At 25.6% G+C, this 17,375-nt stretch overlaps 1 protein-coding gene across 4 annotated transcripts in view; it reads right to left on the bottom strand.

Moving 5' to 3' along the window:
* Nucleotides 1-17,375, bottom strand: part of LOC129984132 (transmembrane protein 94-like) — a 37,838-nt gene that overhangs the window by 18,747 nt on the left and 1,716 nt on the right. The window contains exons 2-15 of one of the 4 annotated variants that reach the window (XM_056093925.1): nt 14,783-14,931; nt 13,872-14,014; nt 12,913-13,106; nt 11,073-11,224; nt 10,845-10,950; nt 9,491-9,688; nt 8,856-9,020; nt 6,948-7,179; nt 5,718-5,836; nt 3,690-3,811; nt 2,602-2,695; nt 2,408-2,516; nt 2,224-2,326; nt 861-1,037 (exon numbers count right to left, since the gene is read on the bottom strand). In XM_056093925.1, the coding sequence (XP_055949900.1) occupies nt 861-1,037; nt 2,224-2,326; nt 2,408-2,516; nt 2,602-2,695; nt 3,690-3,811; nt 5,718-5,836; nt 6,948-7,179; nt 8,856-9,020; nt 9,491-9,688; nt 10,845-10,950; nt 11,073-11,224; nt 12,913-13,106; nt 13,872-14,014; nt 14,783-14,931 (2,063 nt within the window). The remainder of the gene's footprint in view (nt 1-860; nt 1,038-2,223; nt 2,327-2,407; nt 2,517-2,601; nt 2,696-3,689; nt 3,812-5,717; nt 5,837-6,947; nt 7,180-8,855; nt 9,021-9,490; nt 9,689-10,844; nt 10,951-11,072; nt 11,225-12,912; nt 13,107-13,871; nt 14,015-14,782; nt 14,932-17,375) is intronic. The other 3 variants (XM_056093926.1, XM_056093928.1, XM_056093927.1) reach the window with 3 other exon arrangements.

Raw genomic sequence — 17,375 nt, 5'->3', positions numbered from 1 at the left:
ATATTAAAATTTTATAAATAAATCTGTTTTTCAGTCATATTTTACTTTTTAAAACATATACGGATAGACTGTAAAATTATAAGCAAGAAAAATAGAATGGTTTTTCTTTACATATATAAGGAACAAATAAAATTGAGAGTCTCCACCCTAATCAGGGTCTTTAGCTAATATATATACCTCCAGATGGAAAAATGTTATAAATGTAATAAAGGATGATTTTTAATGTTTCTTGAAACAATAAATGCACCATAACAAATTACAAAAATCTAATTTTTATACAGCAAATTTAGGAAAATAACCTTCACACAGCAATATTTCACAAAGAAAAATAATCTGTTCTTCTGTAATTAAAACTGATTGAGTTACCATGCTTTGACTTTCGATTCTTTCAGGCAAAAATCAATGGTTGCTTTCAGGAAGTTATTACTACTGACTGAAAAATTTTCATTTATATAACCACTAGAATTGCCTAAAATAGTGATATTCAAAGCTGCATAATTCAGTCAAATTAAGGTGGCAGAAGGATGGAACTTTTTAAAAAAAATATATTAATTGTAAAACTTAATTTTATAATAATTACTGATAGGACAGGAAAATTGTATAAAATCTAATTCTTTCATTCATTTAAAGTATTTTTTCAACTTGAAATAGGAACTTAAGTTTAAAATTAGCCATTGAGTTTATATTAGAGTAAACTCAATAGAGAATACTGTAATGTATATTTATTCATATAATTCAGTGCATAGAAAAAAGTTTAAAATATAAAATATATTATTTTATACATTAACAAAAACTACTATTTTACAAAGACGGAAAGAAGTACAACAAGGCATTGACAGAAAATATAAAAATAGACTGACCGTGGAGAAGAAGTAGCAACTTCTAAAGAGGAAAATAAATTGTATCCTTCTGCAGGAAGCTCTATGTACATGTCATTGAAGTCCTTAGTTAAAGTGTTGTTATTCAGAGGACTATATGCATAACCCATGCAGTGAGCAGTCAAACTAGAACGATGGTAGAAATCCAAGATGCGTTTTCTAAATGAGAATATGCAATTCTTTAATTCCTTACACAATCAACTTTGAACAAACATAAAGCAAGAAGCATATTCCACACATTATTCTTTGAGAAAAAGATTTATAAAAATATTCATTTAAAAGAAAGGTTCTTTAGTTTTAAGATTTATTTAATCTTATTCAAATTTTAAATAAATAAGACTTAAATAACCAAATATGATTTGCAATATATATGAATTGTTTATTTTCAAAATACTGCAAGTCCATTTCTTTTAATTTTTTAAGAAAATAAAAGGTAACATATTAGCCAATTCAAAAATCTCTACTAGTAAAAAAGAAGAAAGATTTTTGCAGATAATTATTTATGATTTATTCATCCAACAAAAAATACTTAAAACAAAAAAAGCACTAAGTTCATTAATACACAATTGTTTGAACAGTAACTAAAAAAAGAATACATTCTGAATTATCATATTCAAAATTAAATATTTCATAATTTATATAAACAAAATCCTGTCAGTGATCAAAGATGCAGAAAATTTTAATATAATTATCCACACTCTACTGCTAATGCTTTTTGATGAATTAAAAACATTTTTATCAACTTTTATATGATGGTGTTTTATTTTCATTGTTCTCAACCCAATGAACCTAAAAGGCCTTCAGCAATAAATATATTTCAGATGCCTTTAGAAATTAATTTCTCTTATAATTTTTTTTACAAGTATTCCATTAAAACAAGCTTTAAAGCTCAAATTAAATTGATATATTAATTTTGATGATATATATATATTGATTAATTTAAAATATAAAATTTATCCAGTATCAAGTTTGGTGAAACTTATCATTTATGAAATGGTTAATCATGTTAAGAACATAGTTTTTATGAATCAATTTAGTTTTAAGGGATCATTTTTGTAGATAAACTTTCCTAATAAAATGGGGTGGAGGTATCACTTAAAATGAAAACATAAACATTGTACCATCAAAATTGCAATATTTAACTCAGAGTGTGTTTAAATGTTCTACACAATTCTTCTTCATTCAATCAAATTTATAAAATAAGAAAATTATTTTAAAAAATAAAATACAATAATGGGTTCAGTAAGTATTTATTTAAAATATACAATTATAATTTTTAAAATTTTAAATGAAATTATTAGAAAGAATAGGGAGCAAGGCAAAAATGAAAATAAAAGCCACTTACCTATCTGATTCGGTCAGAACACGAATATCACCACCATCCCAATATTCATTACATGCATCCAGTATCAAATCAGCGGTGCCTTGAGAAAACAACTGGTTGCTACCTGTTATACATTATCAAATAATTTATACAGCATTTTTTTAAATAAATGCCTCAAAAGAAAATAACTAAACATGCAAATTACCTCTGTGGAGATCTTTCAGAATGGCACAAGTCATATTTGGAAAAGGCATTTTCAGACGAGGAAAGTTCAAAGATCTAGCAAGTTTTCCTTTCTGCACAATTTCTGGATGCTAAATAACAGAATAATAATGATTGCTGTATCCAAAAAACAAACAAAAAAAAACTTAAAGAAACAGTATCCTGTAAAGTACTTACAACGTGTCTGAATATACCAATTTGTTGCACCAATTCATAAAAATCAACCACAGAATCTGTAAATCCAATTTGTTTAGCAAGTTCACAGAGGCATCTAAATATAATAAAAATGTTTATATATGTGAAATCATATAAAAAACAAAAATAAATAAGCAGGTGTGACAACTCGCATACTCCTGAAAACTTCACTCAGCATACTGAGTAAGACCATAGATGCAATGACTGCTCAAACTTTTATTATCACAGTCATGCAAAAGAGTAGTTTATCTTTCAAAATACAATGTAGAAAACAGAATATGCATTTTTGGTGCCTTTTTATAACCAATTAAAACTAAAATTTGACACAGAATTACAATTTTAGCTACAAGATTACCATATTTTATTGCATTTTAGAATTATCAAATTTAAACGCAAATTAATGCACAAGATGATAAAGGTTAATCATTTGATGGATTTAATTCAAAATTTGATATAAGTTAAATTCAGAATGTTAAAAGGGCGAACCAAATTTTATCCATTTAGTTCTTCACATTTTGTAGTTTATATGTTCATACTTACTAGGAAAGATAAGTAATTATTTTTTAAATTTATTTTATTCAAAATTTGATAGAAATCCATAAATTTGGTATAATAAAGAAAAGCATATTTCATTTGTCTGGTTAAAAATGTGTTTGTATTATCCTATCAACAGAAAAAACTCAATTCCAAAAATGTGTTTCTAGATTTGGGGAGATCTGAAATATTGTCAAATCTGGATCTGGAAATATCTGATTTATCAAAATCTGGAAGTTGCTTTTTTTTTTTTTTTTTTTTTTTTTTTTACAATTATGATATTTTCTCTTTTAATATTTGCATATTTCTTACATGAGAGAATGAAAAAGTGTACATTAATACTCTATTTCAGATATTTCTGTATTAGTTCATTCACTAATTATATATACTACAGAATAAATTAAATTCTATAAAATAATTTAACATAAATATATGGAAATGAAATTCAAAATAAATGCAATGCATGAAAAATCAATGAATGAGCTAAAATAGACATTTTACACAATAGATTATAATCAAGATGGAAGCAAAGATACCTTTTATTAACAACAGGAACAGCTGATTCATTATACAAGGATTCACAAGCAATATGATCAGAAAACTTTGTATAGTGTTCTTGGGCTTTTGGATTGCAAGTATTAAGCAGAATACCTAAGCCCTAAAATAAATATTATTTTTATCCATAACTGATATTAAAAATTAAATAACAAATATCAGCTATTTACAGAACATTCTATTCTAGAAGATATAATTATTCATATTTAATAAAAGAGCCATTATTTTCAAAAATATCAGTCAAATGATATATATGAATTACCCAGCACTCAATCAACAGTTTTCTTATTGTTACCCTTATTATTATTTTAAAATGCAAGTTAAAATTATTTGTAATGAAATCTAACACAAAATATTATGAAATCCTCATTAAACAAAGCAATCACATTTATGATTTTTCTACAAGAAAGTGCATATTACTGGTACATGGAATAAAATCTAGATAATACTTAATAAGTTTCTTGTATTCAATTAATTTACCATACAGAAGTTTGCAAGAACAATCAAATAAACCTGGATCATAACCCCAAAAAAATTTAAGCAAATCCTGCAGTCAGTAAATATTATAAAGCAAAATGTTCATCTTAAGTTGATGTATAAATGAGTTTAGATAATCCAATGATCCCAAAAAAATGATCTACTCTCTGGTAATTAAAAAAGAAATTGTAATTAAAGTATGAAACTATAAATATATATGATGGATAGATATCTGTCATAATACCATTTATACATTAATTCTTTTTTAAAATATGGGACACATATGAGATTCACCCACTCTGGACAGTGCCTTATTCTGGTAATTGAAAAAAAAAATGACCTTTGTGATATTTTAAATAATTACTTTATGATTTTTCAGCAAACAATTGTAAATGTAAATGTATAGAATCTTTTACCTGTTTCAAGGTCTACAGAAATATATTGTGGCACAGAAATTATCCAATTGGGGATTACATTTCTAATTAGCATCAATCTCTATATCCAACTTTGAATTACTTTTTAATCCACTTAAAACTAGACAAATCATTTAAGCATAGTTTTTTCTGTATTTAAGTGAAAATCCATGCAATTATCACAATGCATTTAGCATATATACAAAAAAGAAATATATATATATATATATATACTAGCCATCTTTGGTAACCAGCTTGTTCACTCAGATTATTGAATTTTTAGGCAGTGAAATAGTATAGAATACATTTTTAAAACATGTTATTTGATACTATTGAAATACATGTATTAAATTGAATCAATCTACTACAAATTAAAAATGTAGCATGCAAATTTTTTAAAAAAAATGCATTTACTAAAGTGATAATGTGAAATTAAAGTGGAAGAGAAAATCCTATTTGCCTCTAAGAAGATAATTTTTCAATCTTAATTTTAACACAGGCAAAAGGATGCAACTGAGTTTTTTGATGGATGAGTTTTCAATTTCATAACATTGTTTCAGATTAAAACCATAGTAAATTTTTATAAATCTATATTAAAAGTAAAGAAGATAATTGTATAGACATGAAATTCATACGATTAAAAAGGTGTTTTTTTTTTTTTCAAGATAATGCAAAATTCATTTTCAGAAAATAATAATTTTAGAAGATAGGAACATCAGTTTTCATAAGCAAATCATAGCAATTATCCACCTGGCAATGGTTAAGCCAATATTTGCACACCAACTTTGTTTGAAACTTATTTTTTAGCATTTTGACTTTTACATATTTTTTCTTTTGACTGAATGAAATTTTTAGTGAAACAGCAAGCCTGCATCTGAGAAATTCTAATAAAATTTTGCAGTTTCATTAATTAATTAAGCGAAGTGTTGAATTAAGTGCAGCTGTAAAATGAAGTAGTCTGAAATGTTTGTATGATGCATTGTTTACATTTGATTGCTGTTATTCAATAATAAGTAACGTAAATATTTTCTGTACCACATATGTTTGCATTTTATGTATATAGATAGCTAACAAAAAATCAATATTCTGTATATTTGGGGAAAATGATGAAATACTTACCAAGGGTTTCAGGTTATCAGTATAAAATTTCCAATTTGGGTCATCAAATTGTATGCCAAATGGACTATGTAAATTATGTGTTAGATCTAATACTTCTACTTGACTGCCTGGATGGTAAACTGAAAAGTCAAAGAATATATTATTAATAAAACAAAATCGATGTCTTCAATTCTATCAACTAGAATTTTTAGAATAAAACATTCCCTACATAATTTATACACATAACTAAAACTGAGACTCGGTGAGCTTTTCCCATTTAGATGAATGGAAGGTTATATAACAATTTACCAAACAAAATATCATTAATAAAATAACTAACTATGATTAGCAAAGTAGAGCAAATGAATGAAATAACATAAAAATCTACTTTTTTTTAAAACAAATTTCAATTTAAAAAATGAACACAACTATACATAAATATATCTATAGAATTTTACTAAAACAATGATAAAATACAATTAAATAGCCAATACTTTACAATTTTTTACATTCATAATCAATATATAAATGTGCTTATCAATTAATAGTCATTAGGAAGAGAAATTTGTTTCTATCAAAGCTTCATTTCATTATTTTTCAATCAATATTACATAGCCAATTGTCCCTTCAATGATAACTGATCATACTTAAGATATTTTCAGCCTAAATAGCTTCATTAATGTAAATATTAAAACCGAAAGTTAACTCGCAATGATGCTGGAATAAACCAAATGAGAAAATATTAAAAATCCAGGCAGAAAAAGATTCCCATTTATCACAGTTTTGGGTCACTGGTGACTTACAAATGGATATCTCAGCAATTTTTATAAATACTTTTTTTCCATACCATTTTTCACATAAAGAAGTTACTCATTTTAATTACAACAAAATTTCTCTTTTGTATTAACTATTACTTTGTACCTATTTAATTATTCAATAAAGTTCTTTAAACTCAATTAAAAAATCAGTATAAGCAAATGAAGAGTATTTGTACAGAAGTAATTGCATTTCAAGGCTTATCTGCTCATATTCTATATTTTTTAACCTTATGACAATTTTGCACAACATATGAATCAAGTTTTAGAGAAACTTTTTTTTAAAATCATTTCTAATATATGAAGAAAAACCTTCAGAAATTCAATTGATTCCTGATTCTAACTGCTTTATAGTTTTGCTATGAGTAACAAAACAAGCATATTAAAAATACATATTCAAAATAACTGAAGGTTAATTTTAAAAAATTATACTTACTATGATCTTTGACATCAAGCCTTTTGTGCAATTTAGTTAATTTTTTATTTTCCAGTATTTCTTCAGAGGAACAAGAGTCACCAACTTCTAAATTAGTTTCTTCTGAATCTGCACAAGTATGAGTACTAGTTTCAGAATTGGACTTGCTTTTAGGAGATTTAAGAAAAAACACTTTCTCAGGAGTTGGATTAGGCCATGACAATATTCCCTTTTTATCCACACAGCACAATGCCTAGGAAGAGGAATGAAAATATTGAGTGAATTAAAACAGAAGTTAAGAATTTACAATCAAATAAAAGTTCAGAATTTCACAAAACTATCTGAAACAATAGTTGTTTTTGGCAACCAGTTGTTTGCTCAACATATTAATGGTAATTTAGTCATGTTAACCTAAAAATTAATTTTAACATAATTACATTTAACAAACAAATTACATTTTAACACAACAAAAGAAGGCAACTTTAAATTACATTTGCACTTTAAACACAGAATATTCTGGTTGATTAGTTATGTTACAAAAACAACAAAAATAATTTGCAAGTGAAACGTGTTCATTTATTGAGGTTGGACACTATATGAAAGTTTGTTATGAAATATCTCTTAAAAATGGAGGGTGATAGGGAACAGCATAGATGGCATATAGTGGAGACACAAGATTTCATATGAAATAAAAATTGGCAATATTGATCCAGTATTTGTAATAGAGGTCTGATTCTTTGTTTTGTTAATTATTTTAAATACTCAGATTATATACAATAACACTAATTTCAGACTGATTAGACAAGACACAGATGTAGTTATAAGTTATCAAATTAAGTGATGCTATTCTAAATCCTGTTAAATGTTTTGACAAACCAACAATATGAATTTAGCTAAATGTTCACTTTTGCCTATAAATATTTCATTTATATGTTTTTATAATGAATCTACAGCTGGATTATTTTTAAGATGGTTCATAAAAATATGAATTCATTTTATTGTAATTATCGTCCTGCAGAAAATACTTTAAAGCACTACAATACTATACTACTTTAACTACTATAATACTTTAAAGCAGGAAATTTCAATCCATTTTTATAATTTTTCAATAGTTAAACTAAAAGCAGACCATCCAAACAAAATATTGATAAGGGCTTAATAAATGAACCAATTATATAAAAAAATAGAAAAGATTTTTTTTTTCCCTGCCAAATGAGGTGTATTAATTTTTGCATCAAATCTGAATTTAAAAGATGGAATTAAATAAAAGCAAGGTTATTCAAGATAACAAAAATATTGCCCTTTCCTTGCATAGCTATTAGTACAGAACTGAAGAATGTGAATTTCTCACCTCTTTCCCACAATATCATCTTAATCTTTTAATAAATATTGTGACTTCAAAAAAAAATTTAGAATTCCCACTTAAAATTCTTATCTCTTCTATTTTTTATAAAATAAATTATACTATACAAAAATAAACAAGAAATTTCATGTGAAATTTATTTTAAACATCCATGATAATTTTATAAAAGATATAACCAATGTTTGTGCTTTGAAGATCTTATTTATAAAGATATTTAAATGCAGTTTTAAAATCTGTGAGTGGGCACTTTGAAAACTAATTGCCTAATATATGAGAACTAATATATTCACATAAAAAAATTACCCTCCCCCCCAATACACAGAATCATGAAATTAGTCTATACCTCAGACAAAATCAAAATGTTATTACGATGTGAAATTAAAAAAAAAAAAATTACAGGAAAAGTTTTTTAATTATATAAAAATTAAACAATCGTTTCAGGCCTAAATTTTAAACTGAAATATCTTGCAATTAGAAGACATTAGTCTTCAAAGGATCCAATTTATCAATATATATATATATATATATATAACAGATGAATAAATGTAATATGAAACAGCCCTTACAGTCACACTCCCCAACACTTGTAAAAGATTGGCTGATCTCCACAGGTAACCATCACGCCCCAACAATAAAGAGCAGCAAAGACATTTTAAGTCAGACCAATTTACATATTTTTCCAGAATTGTAGGAGGCAGTTCTTCCATTTCATCGAAAGGATCAATAGGTTTCTGTGAAAACATTTTAAAGTAACAGTAAGAATGTGGTATAATAAGTATTGAAGCATATTGCAAGAAAGAAAAGAAAAAAGGAAAATTAAAAGAGCGTTTCATTTGAAACTACTTTGACTCAAAATTACACTTAAAGAATTTTTCTGGTTTATATATAATTCTACTAAATTTCAAATCAAATTTGATTGTTAAAAATAATTTTTCACAATCAACTTTGTCTGCCAATTCTTTCAAGTATGAATTTATTAGTTACCTGAAATTTTATATGAAATTAAAAATAAAAATTCTTTGGTTTTTGTTCCACAAGGAAAGTTTAACAAAAGGCTGAAGTTCAGCATAAGCAGAAATTGAAACTAAATATAAAATTCAAAAAATGCATTGCAAAAGATAATTTAAATTTATCCAAATTTAAGCAGATATTTTATATTGGAATAGAATTAGACATCAAAACATGACTATATGCCACATACTAAGCACTGCTTGCAATTGATGATGGCCAGAAGATATGAATTCCCAACAGCATTGAGTAAAATCCAGCAGATCGGCAAAGTTATAGGAATCAAAGGCAAAGTTACGAGTACAGGACGCAGAAGTAAATGTTCTGCCCATTCTTCATTATTAACATTAAAGTACACGGCACGGATGCTTCCAATGCATAAGATGATGAGCTGACAAAGTAAAGAATATAAAAGTTTAGTTAAAAATCTATAAATAAATTAATGTATTTTAAATATATATTTCAGTCTGATGCCTGATTTCATTTAAACAAAAATCTGATATTCTTGAAGTTACATCTAGGATTTTATTATTGACATATGCAAGACTTTTATAGGAAGAAAGAATATTTATAAAAATTACAATAACAAACAAAACATTAAATATTATTCTGAATTTTTTCAAATTTCATATTAATCCAAATTTTTCTAAGCAGTATTTATAAAAACAGTCATAAACATTCAACTAAAACAAAAATATAATATTAAACAATCATAATTTTATGGAAAGAAAACTAACATTTATATTGAAATCTTATTTAAAATTATTTGGCAAGCACTTTGTTATGACTCAGGAACAAGAAATTATTCTGACTAACAGAAAATTACCATTCTTCAACATTTTGATAAAGAAAGAAATAACTTTAAATGCTCATTCTAATAAGAAATAACAAAATAACTTTGTATGCATTTTTTCAGAGAACTTGACATATAGAACATTCAGGTTAATTCAAATAAAATGATTAAATTAAATTTCTAATTTCAAATATTTCATGAAATTTAAAACTAGGATTTAATGCATTTAAAATATTTGAAATAAGGAATCTGATTTAATAACGGTTTTTCAAAAAGATTACAGAATGGTAAAAATTAAGCATTTAATTAAATAAATATATTACATTTTTAACTGAACCAGAACTAATAAAAAGAATGAAATATGGAGAATGAGCAATATTAAAATGTGTATAAAATCAAGAGAAAAATACTGAATCTTTGAACAGAGCACATTTTCTAAATATAAAAAGAAGAAGAAAACCAATACAAATATGAACTTTTCTACATAAAACAATAATCTGAAACAGAAAAAAAAAAAAAATCGTTTTCTTAAAATACTGAAATAAAATATAATTCTACATTTATAGACAATTTCTTGTAAATTTTATATTAGATTTACAAGGACAAAAATTCAGAGATAATTTATTAACAAATACTTTTTTTTCCCTATCATTACTATTAAGAAAACCATGTTACGTAATATATCTTGCATCAAAAGTTACTCATAAAACTAAACAATAGCTTGAAAATCATGTATATATATTTAATTACTTACTAGCACTGCAAGTAAAGCAATTCTTTCAATGTAATAAAAAACAACAGCATGATATTCTTTTCTGATAACAGTGATAGGTTTCTTTAATGCATTTTCCATTGCCAAGCTAGATTTTCAAAGTCATAAATATATTAGAATTATATCATGATTTACAAATTCAATAAAAAAATTAATAAGAATAATACAAATTGATATGGTTATTGAAATTAACACCTCTCAGTTTAATACCTGATTCCACGAATAAGAGGAGTTTCTTTCATAATGAATTTAGTGGCACAAGCAGGCTTCCTCAAACGTGGACTAGTAATATTTTCAGTCAGATCTTCATCCAAAGGTGCAAATACTTGCTCACGCTTTAAGTATTCATGTGGACCTTTATCCTAAAAAGTGAAAAAGAAAAATTACTTTTAGTGGATAGAATGGAAAAATCCAGTAACTTTTTAAATTATTCTGTAAATCTTTTGATCTAAAAAAATATTTTTAATACAAAGTTCTCATTATTGAAGATATATGTAAGCTAAAAATCATAGCATTTTATAGTTATCTCTGTCAAGCATATTACTCTTCCAACTAAAGAAGAAAAAATTTTTTAAAAATTAATACATATTTGCAGAATTTATTTTTGAATGGATTATCAAACATAATTTACCAATATGAAATATTTCACTGCTCAATCCTTTCTCTAATAAACATTTAAATTAACAAAAAATAAATAAATAAATAAATAAATATGAATTTAAAATTTTATTCTAAGCATAATTGAAATTTCTAAATAAATTCAGGAAGCAGATAAAACGATATTAGAATTCGGGGAGAGGGGAAACATTCTGTAAACAAGGAAAAATACTGATTTAAATTTAAAGAAACTAAAATCAGATATTACTGCAAAACTACAACAATAGTTTCACTTACTAAAGGATGGTTGCCAATAAATAAATAAAAAAAAATTACAGTGGCTATAAAAAGATACAACTTTGGAAACAATCAAAACTTTTCATTTTTTTTAAATATATCATCAACATTTACTTTAATATTCCAAATGCAGATTTCAATTTCCTATCTACTATATTAAAAACTCTATTATTAAGTAGCAACATGATTTCATTAAACCAAGTGATTTTTCTGATTACCTGAAATAAATAACCTATATTCAATATATGTCTTTAGAGTTGGTCAGTTCATCTATTGTGATACCTTCCATTAAAATTACAGTATATGAAGTTTGTTGGTTTTGTTTTTTGTATTAATAGCCACAATAATAACATTAAAAGTTGTACAGATTAGTTAAAATTAAAGAACAGATATATAATAAATTCAATTTGTCTTTCCTAAAGTCAATTATTCTGAAACCAAATGAACCAAAATTTCACTTTATTTTTTTAATACATGGTTTTGGCTTTCCCATATTTTTAAGGGTGAAATTTTTGTAACTTTAACAGCCCAATGGTTAAAATAAATGCTTGTAGACATAAATTTTGATAAAATCTGCCTTCGTGAAATACAAAATTTCTGAATGCTGTCCCAAGGCCCTCTTCTCACAGCTATTAGAAATGTGTGATTTGAGTACTGGTTAGGGTTTTAACATGGAACTTTTGAAAGTTGTCAAAAAAAATTAATCCTTTGTTTAGCCATGAAAAAAAAAATCTATGATTTAACGAGAACTCTTCTCCAGCTTACTTAGGATTGTCACAGTACATATATGAAAATTTATATTTAGGAAAACAAATTAAGATGATATTTTAAAATTGCAAACATATCATCACAAAAAAGTTACACATTTTTCTTAGTGTGATGACATAATTCTGGAGATCAATACCTATTTGCAAAATTGTTGCTAGTTCATTCAAGCCTCCACTTCCTCTTCACTAACATATTATTACAAATTTCTTCTCCTTCCTTTTTTAATCTTACATGCCTAAATTTTAGATATAAATTTATGACTTCAATATTACATTGAGATTGTGGGTAAATTGAGTGATTATTAGAAAGTCTACTAAATTTTGACTTTCATGAAGTCATATTTTTATTAGAGTATATGAAAGAATTCGTCCTAAAAAAAATATTTAACCTTATTGTATAGCATACAATATCCTGGAGCAACATGTCCTGGGCGCATCAGAATGACATCCCCATCAACTAGAAGTGAGCAAGGCAAGTTGAGCAACTGACCATCACGATATGTCCATTGTTGAGAAATGCAAGGTGACTGTGGAGTATGCAAGCTGTACTGCTGGTCATTTTTTACAACAAAATTTTCATTTTCTGAAAAGAATTTTTTTAATTTAAAAAGGATAAAGACATATTTATATGAATATATAAAAAGACATTTCTTGACTTAAAGTAAAATACTTCATAACAGTAATTGGAAGAAAATTTAACAGTAAAGGATAATAGCAAAATAAATGGTAATCAGAATGTTTATCAGTATAGTAACACATGACAATCAAATTTTCAAAAGACATTTAAAACTTTAATATCACAATAAGTACTTATGAGCCAAACTGATAATTTAAAACAAAATTTTAACAGAATGCTACATCAGATTTCATTTGAACCTTCAATAAATTTGTGTAAAGCATCTGTTTATCAATCAGTTATCATGTGATGAAATTCCAGTGCAAAATGAATGAAAAAAATGTTATTTAAATTGACAAAAAATTGTTTTCTGAAATTTTGTGCATTTATATAACCTTACTATTCTATGAAAAGTCAAAATTTTATTTATAATAAATTACATATTTTAAAAACTGTTTTAACAACAATGAATTTCTCATAAAAACTGGCATTACTAAAAATGTATTTACTTTTAAAATATTTAAACATGAGAAGATCATTAAAAATTGGAATAATGAGCAAATTCAATTAAATAATTTAAAACTGTTCTTATTAAATTTCATTTAATAAAAGCTCTGGTTTGATAGTACTTTAAAAGTGAATAGGATAAAATGTTCAAATATAAATAAACTAATATGAAAAAAAGAAAAAAAATGCAAAATTTACAAGAAAAAAGAAATAATAAATACTGACCTTCCAGTAATTTAAGTGCAGATTTTACTTTAAAATGCATCTCTGTGTGTCTTAGTCGACTGTCCCATGCAGCAATCACAACATTAAAAATAAGAAAGAGCACCAAGAAAAAAATCTCTGCTGTAATAGATTTGACTCGAAAACTAAAAATGGCAATAACAAAAATGTTTTATTAGAAAAAGTTTTTTTTCCTGTAAATTCTGTAAGGAAAATAAAAGTGCATTGTAACTGTTTATATGCCAATCATTTATACTATTAAACTAAATGCAAAACAAAGGTTATATAAAAATTGTTAAAATTAAATTTTTATTAAAATTTAAATATGAGAAGACCATCTTCAATTAATCACAATTCCAATCAAAATACTGAATAAATTTATTCTAGTTGAAAAGGCCTAAACCTCCAAATCGAACAAATTAGCCATTAGAATTCAACAATTGAATTCAGCTTGAAAATAATTTATCATTCACACACATCTATTCTTTCTTTATATACAAAACAAGATAAGATGAAGTTCATCACATTTTTGCAAAATGTATTATACTCAGCTTATTCACAGATGTTAACTAGGTGGCTGACAAGATGGTGAAGGCACCAAGTCATCTTACACAATAGAGTAGTAATGTAAGAGATAGATGTGTACATTTGTATATATATTTGTTATTATTATGTATATAATACACAATTTAAAAAAGCCCTAAATTTGATATTTTTTCCCACTTTTGTTATTCCCCATTTCATTAGAAATAAAATCTTAAAAATATTCAGTCAGATTTTAAAAGTTAGACTAGTGTCCGGGAAGAGTAAATAAGCCCAGCCTCTTTATGTATAGTGGAATTAAAAGATGGCCAAAAATTGAAAACTAATTCTTTTTAATAATTAATCAGATATTTAAAAAACATAGAACTTACTTATGGTCACCATATATTTGATATATTAAAAGTAGAAAAATTTCCACTGACATTGCCACAATACTAGTCCATGCAAAAATGGCATAGTAACTTCGGTGATAAAATGCATCTCTTACCCAGTATGGGATACGAGGAGAACTGGAAGACTGCTTTAAAGAATCAGAAAGAAAAAAATCTTAAAACAATGATTAATATTTTAAGTACTTATTCTAAATTAAATTTATGAAACATGATTTTTACCTCCATAATATAGACAGATAATACTAGCACAATCCTTATATTTGTATATATTTTACATAGGCAAACAATTTTTTAAAAAAATTAGCCTATTAAAATCTTTTTTCAATTTAAACCATAATGTTTAAAAGGGATATGGGTACTTTTCTGCTAGCTGGGCGCAAATGTCGCCAATTGTGAACAATAACTTTTGCTTGCGCCCGGCTAACAGAAAAGTACCCAGGTATGAATACATTTTCACATATATGACAAATTTCACCTAATGATAAAAAGAAAAAGTCCAGAATCATTTTTAAAACATATAATACAACATATTAATAAATTTTACATTTTCTATTTAAAATGCTAATTAGTAATACACATTAGAACTCATAAATTTATTTTTATTCAGAAATACTTAATTTATCAGTAACAAAATCTTAAGTTAGTAAATTGAAATACACTGAATAAACCAAATATAATTTCTTCATGCATAATAAAAATAAAAAAAATAATTCCTGTCAGGCAAGCTGAAAGGGAAAGGTAGATTCCTTTTCATCGAACTTACGATTTTCTGATTTTTTTCAATCTTCACACAGAAAATGAAAATGGCTTTCCCAAAACATTCTCGCATACTGTTAAAATAATTTTTTCCTGCCTTCCGCATAATATTTTAGACCTTTGATAAGTCGACAAATACAGATCTGGTTTTAGTTACAAAATACAGATCTTTGGCATGAATCTAGCCTTTTTACTGAATCTATTTTGAGAATATGTGTTATGAGCATTTTGGTACAGACTGATTCACACCAAAATTTGACGCAAAACTACAACTATAGGGACAAACTACATAATGAATTTCATTTATTTAAGTCATTGTGTTTATAAATTATCGCGTTTACATGCATGAGAATATATGAACTGAAAGTTAGTCAAACAGTTAACAGATTCGGTTCACAATTTAATAAGAATCGCTATTTTAGATACTAAACCTGTGTACCAAATTTTATTTAGATAGATATCTGCATTTTGTAATTACTGAATCCATTTGTGCTCAAGCAAAAAGACAACCAGACTTCCTTTCAACTGATTTTGCTTATCATTTGATAGAAATCTTAAAATTTGGTGAAAAAAAAAACCATGTATGAAATTTCATTTTTTTTCCCCTTTTTTGAGTTACCTTTGTCACAGACAAACTGATTGATAAAAAGCCATACCACCAAAAATATGTTTTTCAGACTCAGGAGCATTCAAAACAAAGAATTTAACCAAAATCTTCAGTTCGAATTTTTTGACGACAATGATATCTACTCTACACAATTTATACGATAAAGTAAAAATAAAATATTACATATTAAAGCAAACACAGGTAATGCTTACATTCCTATAAAAAATCCAGTATTTATTGTAATATAAATAATATCAAAATACAAATATTATGCGAAATAATACACAAATCTAGGTTTGTAATAAAGATTATAGTATATAAACTGCAAAGTTTCTAGAAATTTCCAAAAATTTGTATCAGTTGGCTAGAACTAAAAGCTAATCTATGCATTTTAAACCTATTTGAAGAAATTAACTATCGTTTGCAGATATTATTCTTTCAATTAATTGTAAATAATGTTTGATAATAAAAAGGATGAATTTATAGTTTCTGGAAATTAACAAAGCATTTTTATATAATGTTGCCATTAAACAGTTTCAAACTATGGAAATAAATGAAAAGTAAAAGTTTTATTTCATTTTTTTTTTTTTTTTCAAAACTTAACATAAATTTTTAATGTTAGAAATAGTCAAAATTAGGAGATTGAAAATTACTTTTTAGACCCTAACTTTGAAGAAATGCCAGCTCTATTCTGTTTATTTTTCTATCTTCAATATTAAAGAAATAATGAAATGAAAATTTTCATCCTCTTTGGACTACGAACTTATCCAAGATTTTTACATTTCTTACAACATATGCCAAGTCAGTTAAAATCCAAACAAAATTATTCTAGTTATCTTGTTCAGATGGGGAAAAACGTTATATATATATAAAATTTTGAATGAATGATGGTTTTGGGTTTCAATTAGGAATCTATCTAAAAAACCCTTTTTTAAGTTGCTTCGCAAGAATATTAAAATTTATAGACATTAAAGAAATTATATGTATATAATTTTAAATATGTTCTTGTCCAATTTGGATAAAGACCTTTAAAAGTTATAAATATTTAATTAAATATATTGGTAGCAAATATAGATTATTCCATCTCAACTAGATGAAAGTATATAATATGCAGAGAATTTATACAATTCTAAAAATTTCTTCTTACAATTAACAATTACAGTAGAAATAGGTTGTCAATGCAAAAAGCAGTAAAAATGTATGAATCAT

Source organism: Argiope bruennichi, chromosome 9, assembly GCF_947563725.1.
Source record: "Argiope bruennichi chromosome 9, qqArgBrue1.1, whole genome shotgun sequence".
NCBI lineage: Eukaryota > Metazoa > Arthropoda > Arachnida > Araneae > Araneidae > Argiope > Argiope bruennichi.
Note: the sequence above shows the minus strand (reverse complement) of the source record. Positions and strands in the feature narration are given on the sequence as shown.